The 12,810-nt window shown below is 36.9% G+C and overlaps 1 protein-coding gene, 1 long non-coding RNA gene and 1 pseudogene across 2 annotated transcripts; all 3 read left to right on the top strand.

Moving 5' to 3' along the window:
• The first annotated feature begins 3,627 nt into the window (after positions 1-3,627).
• Positions 3,628-8,335, top strand: LOC149209510 (transmembrane 9 superfamily member 7-like; annotated as a pseudogene).
• Positions 8,336-8,781: 446 nt separating this feature from the next.
• LOC149209509 (malate dehydrogenase, mitochondrial-like) lies at positions 8,782-11,000 on the top strand. The gene is made up of 5 exons (XM_089398650.1): positions 8,782-8,981; positions 9,237-9,283; positions 10,121-10,289; positions 10,651-10,712; positions 10,869-11,000. Exons 1-5 carry the CDS (start codon positions 8,882-8,884, stop codon positions 10,998-11,000), a joined length of 510 nt encoding a protein of 169 aa, XP_089254776.1. The 5' UTR covers positions 8,782-8,881.
• On the top strand, positions 10,885-12,571 carry LOC149209508 (uncharacterized). The gene is made up of 3 exons (XR_016252223.1): positions 10,885-10,996; positions 11,889-12,004; positions 12,177-12,571. It is a non-coding gene; the product is annotated as an uncharacterized LOC149209508 (long non-coding RNA).
• The last annotated feature ends 239 nt before the right edge of the window (positions 12,572-12,810 follow it).

Raw genomic sequence — 12,810 nt, 5'->3', positions numbered from 1 at the left:
GGTTGAAGATTAAGATGTCATCTAAATACACCACCACAAATGCATTGGTGAAGGGTCACAAGATGTCATCCATCAACTTCATGAAGGTTGCAGTAACATTCGTCAACTTGAAAGGCATGACCAACCATTCGAAAAGTCCCTCCTTGGATTTGAAGGCGGTCTTCCAAACATCAGAATTAACCAAACTTCAAGTTAATATTGCTGGAATATTTGGCCCCCTTGAGCTGGTCTAGAAGGTCATCAATCCATGGGATTGGGTACCTATTATAAACAATGATTTTGTTTGGCACCCGATAGTCAATATAGAGTCTCCAGGTCCCATCCTTCTTATGTACCAATACCATCAGACTCCCACAGGGTGATGAGCTTTTCCTAATGTGCCCTTTCTGCAACAACTCCTGAATTTGCCTCTTGATCTCATTCTTCTCCAGAACACAACGTCGATATATTGATCCATTGGGAATGGCGCGCTTGGGGTCAGATCTATGGAGTGCTTGACCTGACAATGGAGAGGTACCCCGCAGGTGAGGTGAAAATGTCCTTGTACTCCTCCATGACCTTGTCCATCTGCTACTACTGTGCGGAGGAGCCATGTTTGGAATTTGTGGCCACAATCTTCTTCTTGTCCTGAGGGTGAATCATAAGGAAAACAAATTTCCTAGTCTGTGAAATGATCTTACTACATTTCTTTGCAGAGATCAAATAGATGGTGGTAGGCGGGGCTACTCGAGCTAAAGGAGTTGGAGACTTTTGGCTAGTCTAGAGAATATCACAAAACAACTCCTAAACTTCAATGCACTCGCTTTCCAACACATACTAAGAAAGGGCAACAAGTTGGTAAACATGCTTCCCAATGAAGGGCTCAACTTCACTTTAGAGGTCATGGAATCTCTATGGGAACAAATTTTTGTTGCTCAATGGAAGCATGAATGTCAGGACATTGTTGAACAAGACAAAGTTCCCTAAGGTGGGTGCACAACATTAATTTTCCTGATTGACCATGATCTGTAGTAATCATATGAGAGGGAGGCAAGATGCCCACACCTAGTGACCTGCATGGCATATCCGCCACCACCATCACAATTCTCAGTAGAGGATGATATTTATGGTATTAGAGGCATTTGTACGAAAGGAGGTGGGCTACTATCATTTCGTAGATCTCACACTCTTCGAATCGAGCACACATTCATGGTTTTGTGTAGGTGAGTACACCACTGTCATTTAAAGAAGAAAAGCATATCATGTTGGATCATTAAGAGAAAAATACAGCCAATTCTCGAAGCCTTTAAAATAGGGCATATGGTCATGGGGTCCTGCAACACTCTATCAATGACTCTAGCTTGCAAGCGCCATGTAATCCCCGACGTTTGCACTTGCAATCAACCCCTTAGGATCTCCACTTTCGGTTATCATCCATGCCTCTCCTTTACAAGGATCTCTATCAATCAAGTTTGGTCTTCTCCTTTACTCCCCTTGCAACTCACTTCAAGATTGGTTCTTTTCCACAACCTCTCTTCTTGCTCCGATTTGGAATTTCGGATCTTGTCTCTCTGTCCCCATGCTTGGCTTTATTTTTGTTGCAGGTTTCCTCACCTGAGCCTCCTCACAATTTTAACCCCCCCCCCACTTTCAGTTAGAAAGGTTAACCTCTATCTAGTTTATTTTTACCCACCATCGACTTGTTCCTCCTTTCAATCGACTTTCTGCCGCCCCTACCTCTCACTCAGTCATGGTTCGATGTTGCACCACCATCTCCATAGAGGAAGAACATAGGGGCAGATCGAGTCAACTCCCCTCTCCTACTCCTCCCTCCCTGCATGCCTCCCATGCTCAGGATTCCACCGGAGCCATCGTGGACCATTATCAACGTCTCGTTCTTGAGGTCATGTAGGGAGCTATCGCTTACATCAAAGGGCAAGTTCGCTAGGCTAGAAGATACGTGCCAAATCATCACGTGGAGCGAGAAACACAAGATTATATTCATGATAACAGAAACTCCACCAGGGCGAGGGCCTCTGCTTAAGAATATTAACCTGTAATGGCATACTGAGACACTCATGGGCCGGGTACTTACTGACAGGGTTGACACCTAACAAGAGCTCCTTATTTGATGTTAGAACTCCTGGACAGAATGAACAACATGGAGAACATGTTGAATGACATGGATGACAACCTCAACCAAATTCTATCTACTACCCAGCCTCCATCAACCATAGGAGATGACTCTCACCCTCGAGCTCATACTTAACACCCTGTAGAATGGCAACTCAAGTGCAACTCTAGGAAAAATGATAACTCTCTCTATACCGTCTCTATTCTTCTACTTGTTTCAGAATGTATTTTGGTCTCTTAGTTTATGTAATTTTGTCTATGTATATCCTTGTTTTTGGTTTAAATTCCCAGACTCTCAGGTCAGAAAGAATGCGAGCAATATGAAAATTTTGTTTATGTGTTATTGCTTTGACCTCCCTAACGATAGACCAAACCAATCCATCTATGTTATAATCACGTTTTTTCTCGCAGTAATATAATCTAAATCCTCTAATCTTACAGAAATATGTCATTATTAGCTCAAGGCTGAACTCTTATGGGATTAATACCCTTACTTACCGGATTTTATTTTAAAATACTCGTTTATCTAACTTACTTGCTACATTAACCCAACTACCTTGTTATTTACTGCGCTAAGCGCATGAAATAACTCCATTCTTTCAAACAATTCTATCTCTTTATTTATCCTGTAAACTATTTATAACAACATTCTTTAACCCTACCTTATACCTTTATAAAAAGATTTAATTATCATTATAAATCTCCATCAACAATTATATTTTTATAATATCTTTCCTGAATGATCTTATTACCTTGAAATAAAAATTAAAAACTATCCTAATCCCTAAATATAAACCTTTCCCTTTCCCTAGAATGGAAAATGGTCCTTCGCACTCTTATAACCCCTAAAAACATATTCTTTTAAAATATATAGCTATCTCAATTATCACTCCCTTTTAAAAAACACCCTAACATCATATTCACCACTTTTAAAGATTCTCTGCAAAGATTCACCACTTTCGAGGATTCCTTGGGATTGGACTATTCGACATACATAACAAACAACTAAAATAGTCCAATATCAATCAAAATATCCACAATATGACATATTCCATAAATAACTAACACCCCTGAAAAAAAAAACACTTTCCTTTTAAACACACCGAGATTTGCAATGTTTAAATACATTGTAAACTAGTCTAACCCCTAACCAGAGTTTGATAAAAATCTCCTAATATTATTAAATTTATTTAAAAAAATAAAATAAAAAATATCTCTATTTTATAATAACTTAATTAACATTTGACCAACTGAAAATTTCGATCACATGATGTTCCATTCCCATCCCCCCAAAAGAGGGATTTCTATCACGAGCTGTCTGATTGTCAATAACTAAGAATTTCGCAATAAAATAGATTAAACCAAATCCCTGCATAGTACCGTGAGGCTTTAAAATCCCTTTTAACAAAGTTGTATCCACACATCTCCATTGATTCGGCCTTTAAGCTCTGGAATCTCCCCCTTCTTCTTCATCTGCCTTCAGCTTGCATTCTTTCAGTGTTACCAACGGCAAAAATGAGTTCTGCAATGCGACGATTGGTGGGATCTGCACTGAAGAATGCATCATCTTCTTCTTTCAAAACTAATGTTATGCCGAGAAGGTTTTATTCGAGTGGTGGAAGTCCGCCACGCAAGGTTGTTGTGTTGGGAGCTGCTGGGGGTATCGGGCAGCCATTGGCTCTTCTGATGAAACTCAATCCTCTGGTGTCAAAGTTGGCGCTCTATGATATCGTTGGCACTCCAGGTGTGGTTGCAGATGTTGGCCACATCAACATCCGTGCTGAGGTGGGTTCCTCTTTTCCTACCGCCTTTTTTTCGTTCTCTGTATGCTGGATATGTTCTCTCTGCGAACGATAGAGATGTTTTGATTTTAGTTTTAAGGGATCTCCATTGGGATCGATTGTACGACGACCCACTTGGTAAGATCTACTTTTCGTTAGTGTTTTACCTGTTATTAGTTCTTTGATTTTATGTTTCTGATATTGTCCATGGTCAGATAATTTATTTATTTTGGTAAGCGCCTGTTTTTTTAAAGGAACCAGGCCTTATACCAGGCTTAGACTCCACTGCTATAACATGTCAAGGTCTCTGGGATTCTTCGAATGTGGAATTTATTCTTTTGGCCACATTTTTGCAGGAAATATGCCTTCCGGGGCTTTTGAACGTGGGTTTGAGCCCTAAAAGCGCAATGATTTAATTTCTTAAACACAACCCATTTCACGTTAATGGTCAACTCAATTCACTTTCATGTTCAGTTTGTAAATGTGTTTGTGCATATTTTGATTGATGAAAAAAAGCACCTAGATATTTATTTCGTGGAAATCCATGGCTGCATCATGTGCACCTACTCGATTAGGGTTTTTAATTTTATGGATCTAGGTGACATTTGGCCCAACAATATTTCGTGGAAATCCATGGCTGCATCATGTGCACCTACTCGATTAGGGTTTTTAATTTTATGGATCTAGGTGACATTTGGCCCAACAATCCATTGAAGCAACGCCCATCGCATTGTCATTCTAAAACGATTGTAATGTACACCGTGAATATTGGATTTGACTATACCTGACATTCTTTGGGCCATTTCAAAAGAGGCAGATATTGAGGGCTACATTATTATTATTTTTGATTGTTTTCTTGTTGGCAAATGTCTTTCTATTAACATAGTGGGTTTTTCCCTCATTGTAGATGCTACAAACATAGAATCTCTATTCCACCAATTTCATGTAGGATTTGCTCCTGATCTTGTCTGTTGAATCTCAATATGGTAGTTAACTCCGATGGTGAGATAATGCCGCAACATACTTCTAAGAGGGCACTGAAAGTGCTACGGTTTAACTACTTGACTACAATCTGTCTGACATTTATGGCTAGATTGAAATTTGGGTTGTGCTTATTATTATTATTAGCAGTAGTAGTATTTGCTATTGATAGGAGAAGGTTGAAATTGAGGTTGAGCTCACTATTATTGTTTTTGTTTGGTCAAGGCCTTTTGACTGGCGTGGGTGAAACACCTTAATTGCATCTATTCATCAAAGTCACGCATGACTTGCAGATGGGCTCATCTGTGCAAACCTCAATAGCACAGGGGTCATTATTAACAACACCTCTGCATTATCATTGAACTGGTGTTTATCACGTTAACCCGACTTCATATTTTGGAATGACATGGGCAGCCGCATTATCATGGGAATATGCCTCCTGGGTTTTGAACCTGGGTCATCCTCATGACAAGCACCCTACAACTTGCCACTAAACCACAGCCCAATGGACGAGGTAGTTCATATTTTTTTGATGAAAAGTGCATCTATATTTTTAGCAGAATCCACGGCTGGATCATATGCCTCTGCTTAATAGGACTTTTTGATCTGATGGATCTAAGTCATACTTGGCCTAATGACTACTTAGAAGTTAGAATAGTCTCATTGCATTGTCAATTTGTTATTTTGTGAGGATTGAATTGATGACCCTCTGCATATTGGATTTGCCTCTATATCCAACCTTTTTGGGGTCGTTTAGATTTGCCTCTTTATCCATGAGTAGATTAAATCAAAATAGTCTTCGCAGCGTAAATTAAACTAAGGTTGAATAAACTCCCTAAAGTGGCTTGTGAGATGCTAATTATTTATCACAGCATCACTTTTATACTGGATTGGATAAGACTATACCCTGATTGAAATGTCGTATACCTGGATTGGACAAGATTATACCCTGATTGAAACGTGGGTTGGTATAGGTCTTCAATCTCCTACGAGCATAATCATTGCTTTTGGTGCTCTATCTCCTCAGTAAAAGCCAAAAGGTGGATTTTACTATAGAATACAAATAATCCTATTCTTGTTCACTATGAGGAGGACATACCATTGCTTGGGTCATGGAACAAGGATAACAAGTTTTACTTCTTTTGGAACTTTGCGATTTTTTGAAGGTATAGAAGCGTGTATGCAGAAGAAAGTATGGCTTGCTTGAGGGTCTGTATAGCATTGTGTGATGGATTGTTGATATCTTGTCAGAATTGGCATTATGACTACTTGTTAGCAATTCTGCTGATACCACCAGCCTGACCAACTTTGTCTGACCAAGTATTTAACTGGTTTCTTCTGCGACAGTTCCACATGAGAGAGGAGAAGCTCTGTAATTATGTATGCTGGATAAATCTGGATGCAAAGTCTGCAAATAACTTAAAGGAGAAAATAGATGATGAATATCGTGTTAATATGTAAGCATTTTTCAGTTGTGAATTCCTCTTTGCTTTCTGCCTATATCTTTTCTTCCAGTTGAACTCATCAAGACTTTTTTCTGACAAGTTCATTTATTAACGTTTTAGTTTGAGAAGATATATTCAAGTGTATATCGTAAGTGTTAAATCCTATCATTGTATATCGTAAGTGTTAAATCCTATCATTGCTGTTGTGACATTTTATGATATTTTTATTAATTGTCAAATCCTATTACTTCTATTTATTTACGACATAAGGAAGCTCATTTCTATCTGTCATAAGCTTCTTTTGATCCCCTGCTGATGGGTGTAGTGTCCACCCAAATTGTTGGGATGTTTCTAAACTCCTTCACAGTTTGTATCCAGAAGATTTTTCACAAGAATATATCCCACTTTAATAAGTGGGATACACATCCTGCTATGAAAGTCACTTATCTAACTTTGATTGGAATAGCATTCTGGATAATCTATCTGTGGTTGTAGCCATACAAAGAGCAGATGGAACTTTAGTTACTTCATATGAACATGGCTTCCATTTTCTGTTTAACGCTAGTTATGCAGGGGTAAGTCAAAATGGGGTGCTGATGCAGTTATACTCTCGAAAAGCTGTATCTTTGGATCCTAAATGTCTATCTAATGTGAAATCTGGTGCAAATATTGCAGAGTACAGAAGAGAGATACTTCATAAACAACCATCTGTCTTTCAAGGTTAAGTTTCACAAAGATTCAGAGGCTGATTCTGCTCGGATTGTTGGATTTGAAGTCACACCATATAGGTATTTTGGAAACTGGATTCAGATTATTAGAATTTGTTTGATATGTAAGGGTCAATTAGCTGTCTTTTTCAGTTTTGAAGGTAATCTGAAATTGGGTATATAATTATAGCATGAAGTATTTGTATCCATAATCATTCAAATTTAACTATGTTTTAGTTGTCATTTAGTTGCCATAGTGTGATCAAACAGCTTTAATGCAGAGAACGTATCAATTTTTTTTTGTAAGTTTGGTAGGACTACATCTTCCTCATGTCCAACTTCTCGCCCCGATCGGGAGGATAGCACAAGATTTGAACCCAAGACTTCTGGTTTAGTGAGACTTCATTTCCACAGCCATTGCCAATTGAGCTATCCCAAGCGGACGAGAACATATCGAATTTTGAAATGCATTGGTTCTTAACCTTTTTCTTTCCCTTTTATATTGATACTTTTATGAATAAATTACTTTAATTTTTGGAAAACAGCGTCAAGCATGAGTTTGAGCAGCCTTGGTCTGAGGATAATCCTCGTTTGACAACCTGCAACCCAAACACTACGTTTCACAAACCAGTAATCCAAACACCAAACACTACGTTTCACAAACCAATAGTCCGCAAAAAGTTGACGAGGGTAAAGATATTATAAATACTTATGATGTGTCATTCAAGGTATTCAATGACTCTTTTGTTCATCAATTTTGTGGTTTCTATTATGTGTTCAACCTTTCTATGGTAGTTGCAATTTGCCAATGTCTGAGCAATTGTCATTGCAATCTTGCAGGAAAGCCCTATCAAATGGGCTTCTCGATGGGATACATATTTTCTCATGACAGATGATCAGATCCACTGGTTCTCTATTATCAACTCATTAATGATTGTCTTCTTCCTTTCTGGGATGGTGGCAATGATTATCATGAAAACCTTGGATTGGGATATCTCAAATTACAATCAATTGGAGAGACAAGAAACTGGATGGATACTTGTCCATGGAGATGTATTCAGCCCCCCAAGTAATGCAGTTTTACTCTTGTGTCTATGCAGGAACTGGGGTACAGTTTTTTGGGATGACACTAGTTACAATGATATTTGCCATGCTTGGGTTTCTTTCACCATCCAATCGTGGTGGACTGATGACAGCTATGGTTCTCTTGTGGGTCTTCATGGGTTTGTTTGCTAGTTACTCTTCTGCTCGTTTGTATATGGATATCCTGCCATCATACTTGACCATTAAAAAATTAGATGGCAATTGATATCGATTGAGAAGCTTCTCCAAATTTCCACTCTGTAATATTTGTATTTTCATTTAGAATTGCATTTTCTCATATTACATTTTTTAAGCCCTAAATGTTAAGAGAAACCACTTTTTCTGTTTTTCCTCTTAAACTCTTGGCCTAAGTTCAATTTTGTATCTTTTATCTCCTTTTTATCAAACTTCTCCTCAAAAAATTGAAGGTATTTAGTTACATCCTTCATTTTGAAGTTTGTTTGTTTGTTTGTTTTTTGGGATATTTCTCTCTTTTTTATAAATGTCTTCTTTCCCACTCCGATTGACCAAATTTGGTCATTGTCACTTTCATTGGTGTTTTTTCTCTTATTCATTTTACAAGCAGAGCAATAGTCTGATATAGAACGATATGTATTTAGTGTTTTGTTACATATAGAGCAGTATGTGATTCATTTCTTCTCATGCAGATGTCATGAAAAAGACAATTGTATTTACCGGCTAATTGGAGTAGTTGAGCATGAAGGCACCATGGAATTTGGTCATTATGTTGCATATGTAAGATGTGATCAAGATGGCTCTGCCCTTCACTGGTTTTGTGTCAGTGACTCGTGTGAATGAAGTGTCCTTGAGAGTTCTCGAAAGTGCAGCCTACGTACTGCTTTATGAAAAGGGTAAATTGTGAAGAACTACAAGAATCATGATTAAGTTTTATGCTCTTTGCATATTGTTATTAATATGTGAAGGAAACACTATTATTTTGATGCATGATAAGGGTTCACAACAATATGAAATATGGTCAATGCTTCTCGTAGCATAATAAATATGTAAGTGTATATATGTTACTAACTACAACAACTAATAACAATGGAAGATGCATTGTCGAAAACCTGACATGACCCATGATGATCTCTTCAACATCAATGCAGGGATTGTTAAATCTCTTTGCTCTGCAATTGCAAAATACTGCCCAGAGGTAAGTTGTCATGATTTATGATCTTCTTTGAAGTTTTTGTTTTCATGCGATTTTCTTATTGACTATTTCATAGGAATAAGCATGACGTTCATTGTAAGTTGCTTTTTCGAAGGCTTTGTATGTTTGAGATCTATAGAGATGGCAATATATACAAATACATATTTGCAAGAATCTTTAAGCAAGTTGTTGATCTAGATTTACATACTGTTCTTGTATGTAATCAATTCTACTAGAGAGGTTAACGAAGCTTGAAGACTTCTTTGAGTCAAACGAATAGGTGATTGACTCATTATTGACTCTTTATTTAGACAAATTGCAGCTAACTTTTGCCCATAAGAAGGAAATACTAATTGAAATGAACTTAAGAGTAATTAGTTGTGTAGTCCAATGCAAGTTTGCAGCCACTGTTAAAGCCCTGTTATTCTTGTTTCTCCTCTTGTAGTTAGTAACTTAGCTTTTGGACTTTTGAGAAAATTGGCATATGAATATCAATATAAAAAATATCCTTGGTCTTCTATTTAACTGTGCACAAATCCACTTGATCACGCGTTATCCTCTATAACATTATATATTACATACAATCAGTATGTACTACCATTAGTGTGGCAAGTTAATAGATAAAGAAGTATGTTTCACAATTATTTGTTTTGTTCATGTACTGGTGTGTGTGTACAGTATGTATAGTATATTGTTACATATTATATAGATAGAGATATGGAGAGGGGGGAGAGTGTACTGGATAATGTTTTCCTTCTATCAGGAATGGTATATTTGGATTCAAGAAATCATCTAGAATTGGTTTTTATGGCATTGCTGAGGACTTGATATCCATGGCAGGCAATTGTAAATATGAGCAGCAATCCTGTAAATTCTACTGTACCAATAGCTGCTGAGGTTTTTAAGAAGGCAGGGACCTATAATGAAAAGAAACTCTTTGATGTTACTACTCTTTATGTTGTCCGCACAAAGACGTTCTATGCTTCAAAAGCAGGAGTTCCTGTTGAAGGTATTTAAAATTCTGGCTTGTTATGCTTAGCTACTCTCAAATATTTAGTATTCTGTAAAATATTTTTACTTTTTATAATTTAATCATGAAATATGCATCCTGGGCAAACATGCCAGGCACTTCTCCTCATTTCAAGGATGGTATCATAGGGCTCAAGGCCATCAGAAATATAGTCAGCTCAAGATGTCACTTGAGGGAATTGAACCCGGGTGGGAAGGATAACAGTCTTTGCACACAACCATCTGGGCTGGACCCAATACATGATATGCTGCAGGATCTTACCAACATCATGCTTTTTTTAACATTAGATACAATTCTCAGTTTTATGTTTGTTGTTGATGTCATCCTATGCTGTCTGCAGAAGTTGATGTTCCTGTTGTAGGTGGACATGCGGGTGTTACAATTCTTCCACTTTTTTCACATGTATATGACTTTGTTGGATCCTCATCTTGAGTTTGTTCTTTACTCTTGGATATTAGAAGATTAATTTATCAAAGATAAAATGAGATCATAATTACCTACCCTTCAATACAGTTAAAAAGGGAACATACACTTTTTTGTTTTGATAATTGTTTTTAGGCAACACCAAAGCCAAACTCTGTATTGTCTGAGGAGGACATTAAAGCCTTGACAAAGCACACACAGGATGGAGGAACTGAAGTTGTTGAAGCAAAAGCAGGGAAAGGTTCAGCCACACTGTCTATGGCGTAAGTTTATGTTTTGGTCCTCTATAGTGGCTAATATGCATTCATATCTTTTGAATGTTTTTTTATTCTTATGTGACTGTCTAGAGTGCTGAATTTTTCATCTTGATGCAGTAGTTGGAGTCAGATAATCTTATCATGGTGTGTGCTTCATGATTTCATGCTTGGCATGCAACATGATTTCATGCTTGATAAGTACCTAATCTGAGATTCACTGTCAGTGAGAATATGGCATGAAGGAGCTTCTTTCTCTTTATCTGAATCTTGTACTTCATACATTTGCATGTCTCAAATATTTTGCCTTAAGCTTAGGTACTTATCCTACATGAAATCATGTAGCATGCATGTCTCAAATCTTTTCCCTTAGGCTTTCTCATTTGTGTGAAACTCAGCGGGTGCTTTTAAACTGTGAGGTTTGACCGATGGATTGTTGCCTTTCATTTACCTTAGTTTGATTGAAATGTTCAGAGTTAATCTAGATTCTGCATGCAAAGATCCTTCCCTAAGAAAAGCCATGAGTCTCTTCAAGGATGTTATTCCTTCTTAAACATAAGATATGTCAAATGGATCCCGCAAAAGTTGTGTGCTTGATGATGGGTAAATCTGGGTATGAGATTTACAAATTTGCACTTACATGTATGCCTGTGGTTGCAATTCACAGATAGGCGCATACCATCCATTCATTACCTCATCTTGAGCATTTGAGCATGGTTCATGCAAAAAACATTGCTGGTCAGTTAAATCCATTAGCTGAAAACTTGGAAGTGAAGAGTAGTGTTGTAGTCTTCTCTATGTTGATGAATGCTTTTTGAGACTTCAAAATGTTTAGACATGCAATTCCTTTTTCATCTTGCTCCTGTGTTCTCAATTTGTTTTTTTCCTACTGTTTTTTAAGGCCAAATATAAACCATGGGATATATATTTTTACCCTGAAGACCTCCAAATCATTTGGAAAAGGAGGTGTTGCAGCAAAAGAGATGGGTTGAATTTGTTGTTTGGATGGACTCTATGGTATGTAATCTTAGTTGGATTTCCAATATACTTTTAAACCATATTTTCATTTTATTTTTTAGTACTATTAGATATTATATCTTACCTCATTTTATGGTTAACATTGTATAACAAAAACATGCGTTGTGTTATGTAATTAATACTAACATGTAATATTGAATTTTTTTGTCAGAATGCTATAGGTAATGATTGCCAAGACGATGATCCAAATTATGTTCAACATATATCAGGAGATGATGAGGATGAGGATGAGGATGATCGTGGTGAAGGAGGAGATGATGATGATAGTTGCGGTGTTGGTGATGATGTGGATCAGAGTAATGAGGATGGTCAAGATGATCATGAGGATGATCTTGGTGGTGGTAGCTAGGCATGCACATGCATTGTTTTTTATGAAGAAATTATTGTGTAGAATGACATTGTTATGTTTAGATGGGTGTTGTGAATTTACCCTATATCAATGAGACATTTTGATTTTGTAATCATACGATGAGTTTGATTTATGTATGTTGTTAATTTATCGTAACGATATTCATGAAATATTTTGATTTGTTAATCATATTTGAATTTTAGTTGTTTTGATTAAAAATAATACTGATTTTATTAGTATTATGTTGCTATTTTATACATGTTTTGAAAATTGTTAATGACACATTGTTATTTTTTTGGATGGATGTTGTCAATTTCTCTTAAATTTCTTTACAAATGATTTTGAATTGTGATATCTGCTTTAATGATATTTAGAAACTATCATATATTTCACTATGAATCTATAAAGGGGGTCATATATGTAAAGAAAAATATAC

The sequence above is a fragment of the Pinus tabuliformis genome, chromosome 1_2, assembly GCF_031772625.1.
Source record: "Pinus tabuliformis cultivar Carrire ecotype Pingquan chromosome 1_2, CPIR1, whole genome shotgun sequence".
NCBI classification, from domain to species: Eukaryota; Viridiplantae; Streptophyta; class Pinopsida; order Pinales; family Pinaceae; genus Pinus; species Pinus tabuliformis.
This window is presented reverse-complemented; position numbering and strand designations above follow the sequence as displayed.

What these genes read in the sequence shown, in the direction of transcription:
- LOC149209509 (XM_089398650.1), top strand. Translation starts at nt 8,882, where the DNA reads ATGGCTCTGCCCTTCACTGGTTTTGTGTCAGTGACTCGTGTGAATGAA. An exon ending in CGTACTGCTTTATGAAAAGG is followed by an intron (nt 8,982 to 9,236) that starts GTAAATTGTGAA and finishes ACATCAATGCAG; the next exon opens with GGATTGTTAAATCTCTTTGC. An exon ending in TTGCAAAATACTGCCCAGAG is followed by an intron (nt 9,284 to 10,120) that starts GTAAGTTGTCAT and finishes TATCCATGGCAG; the next exon opens with GCAATTGTAAATATGAGCAG.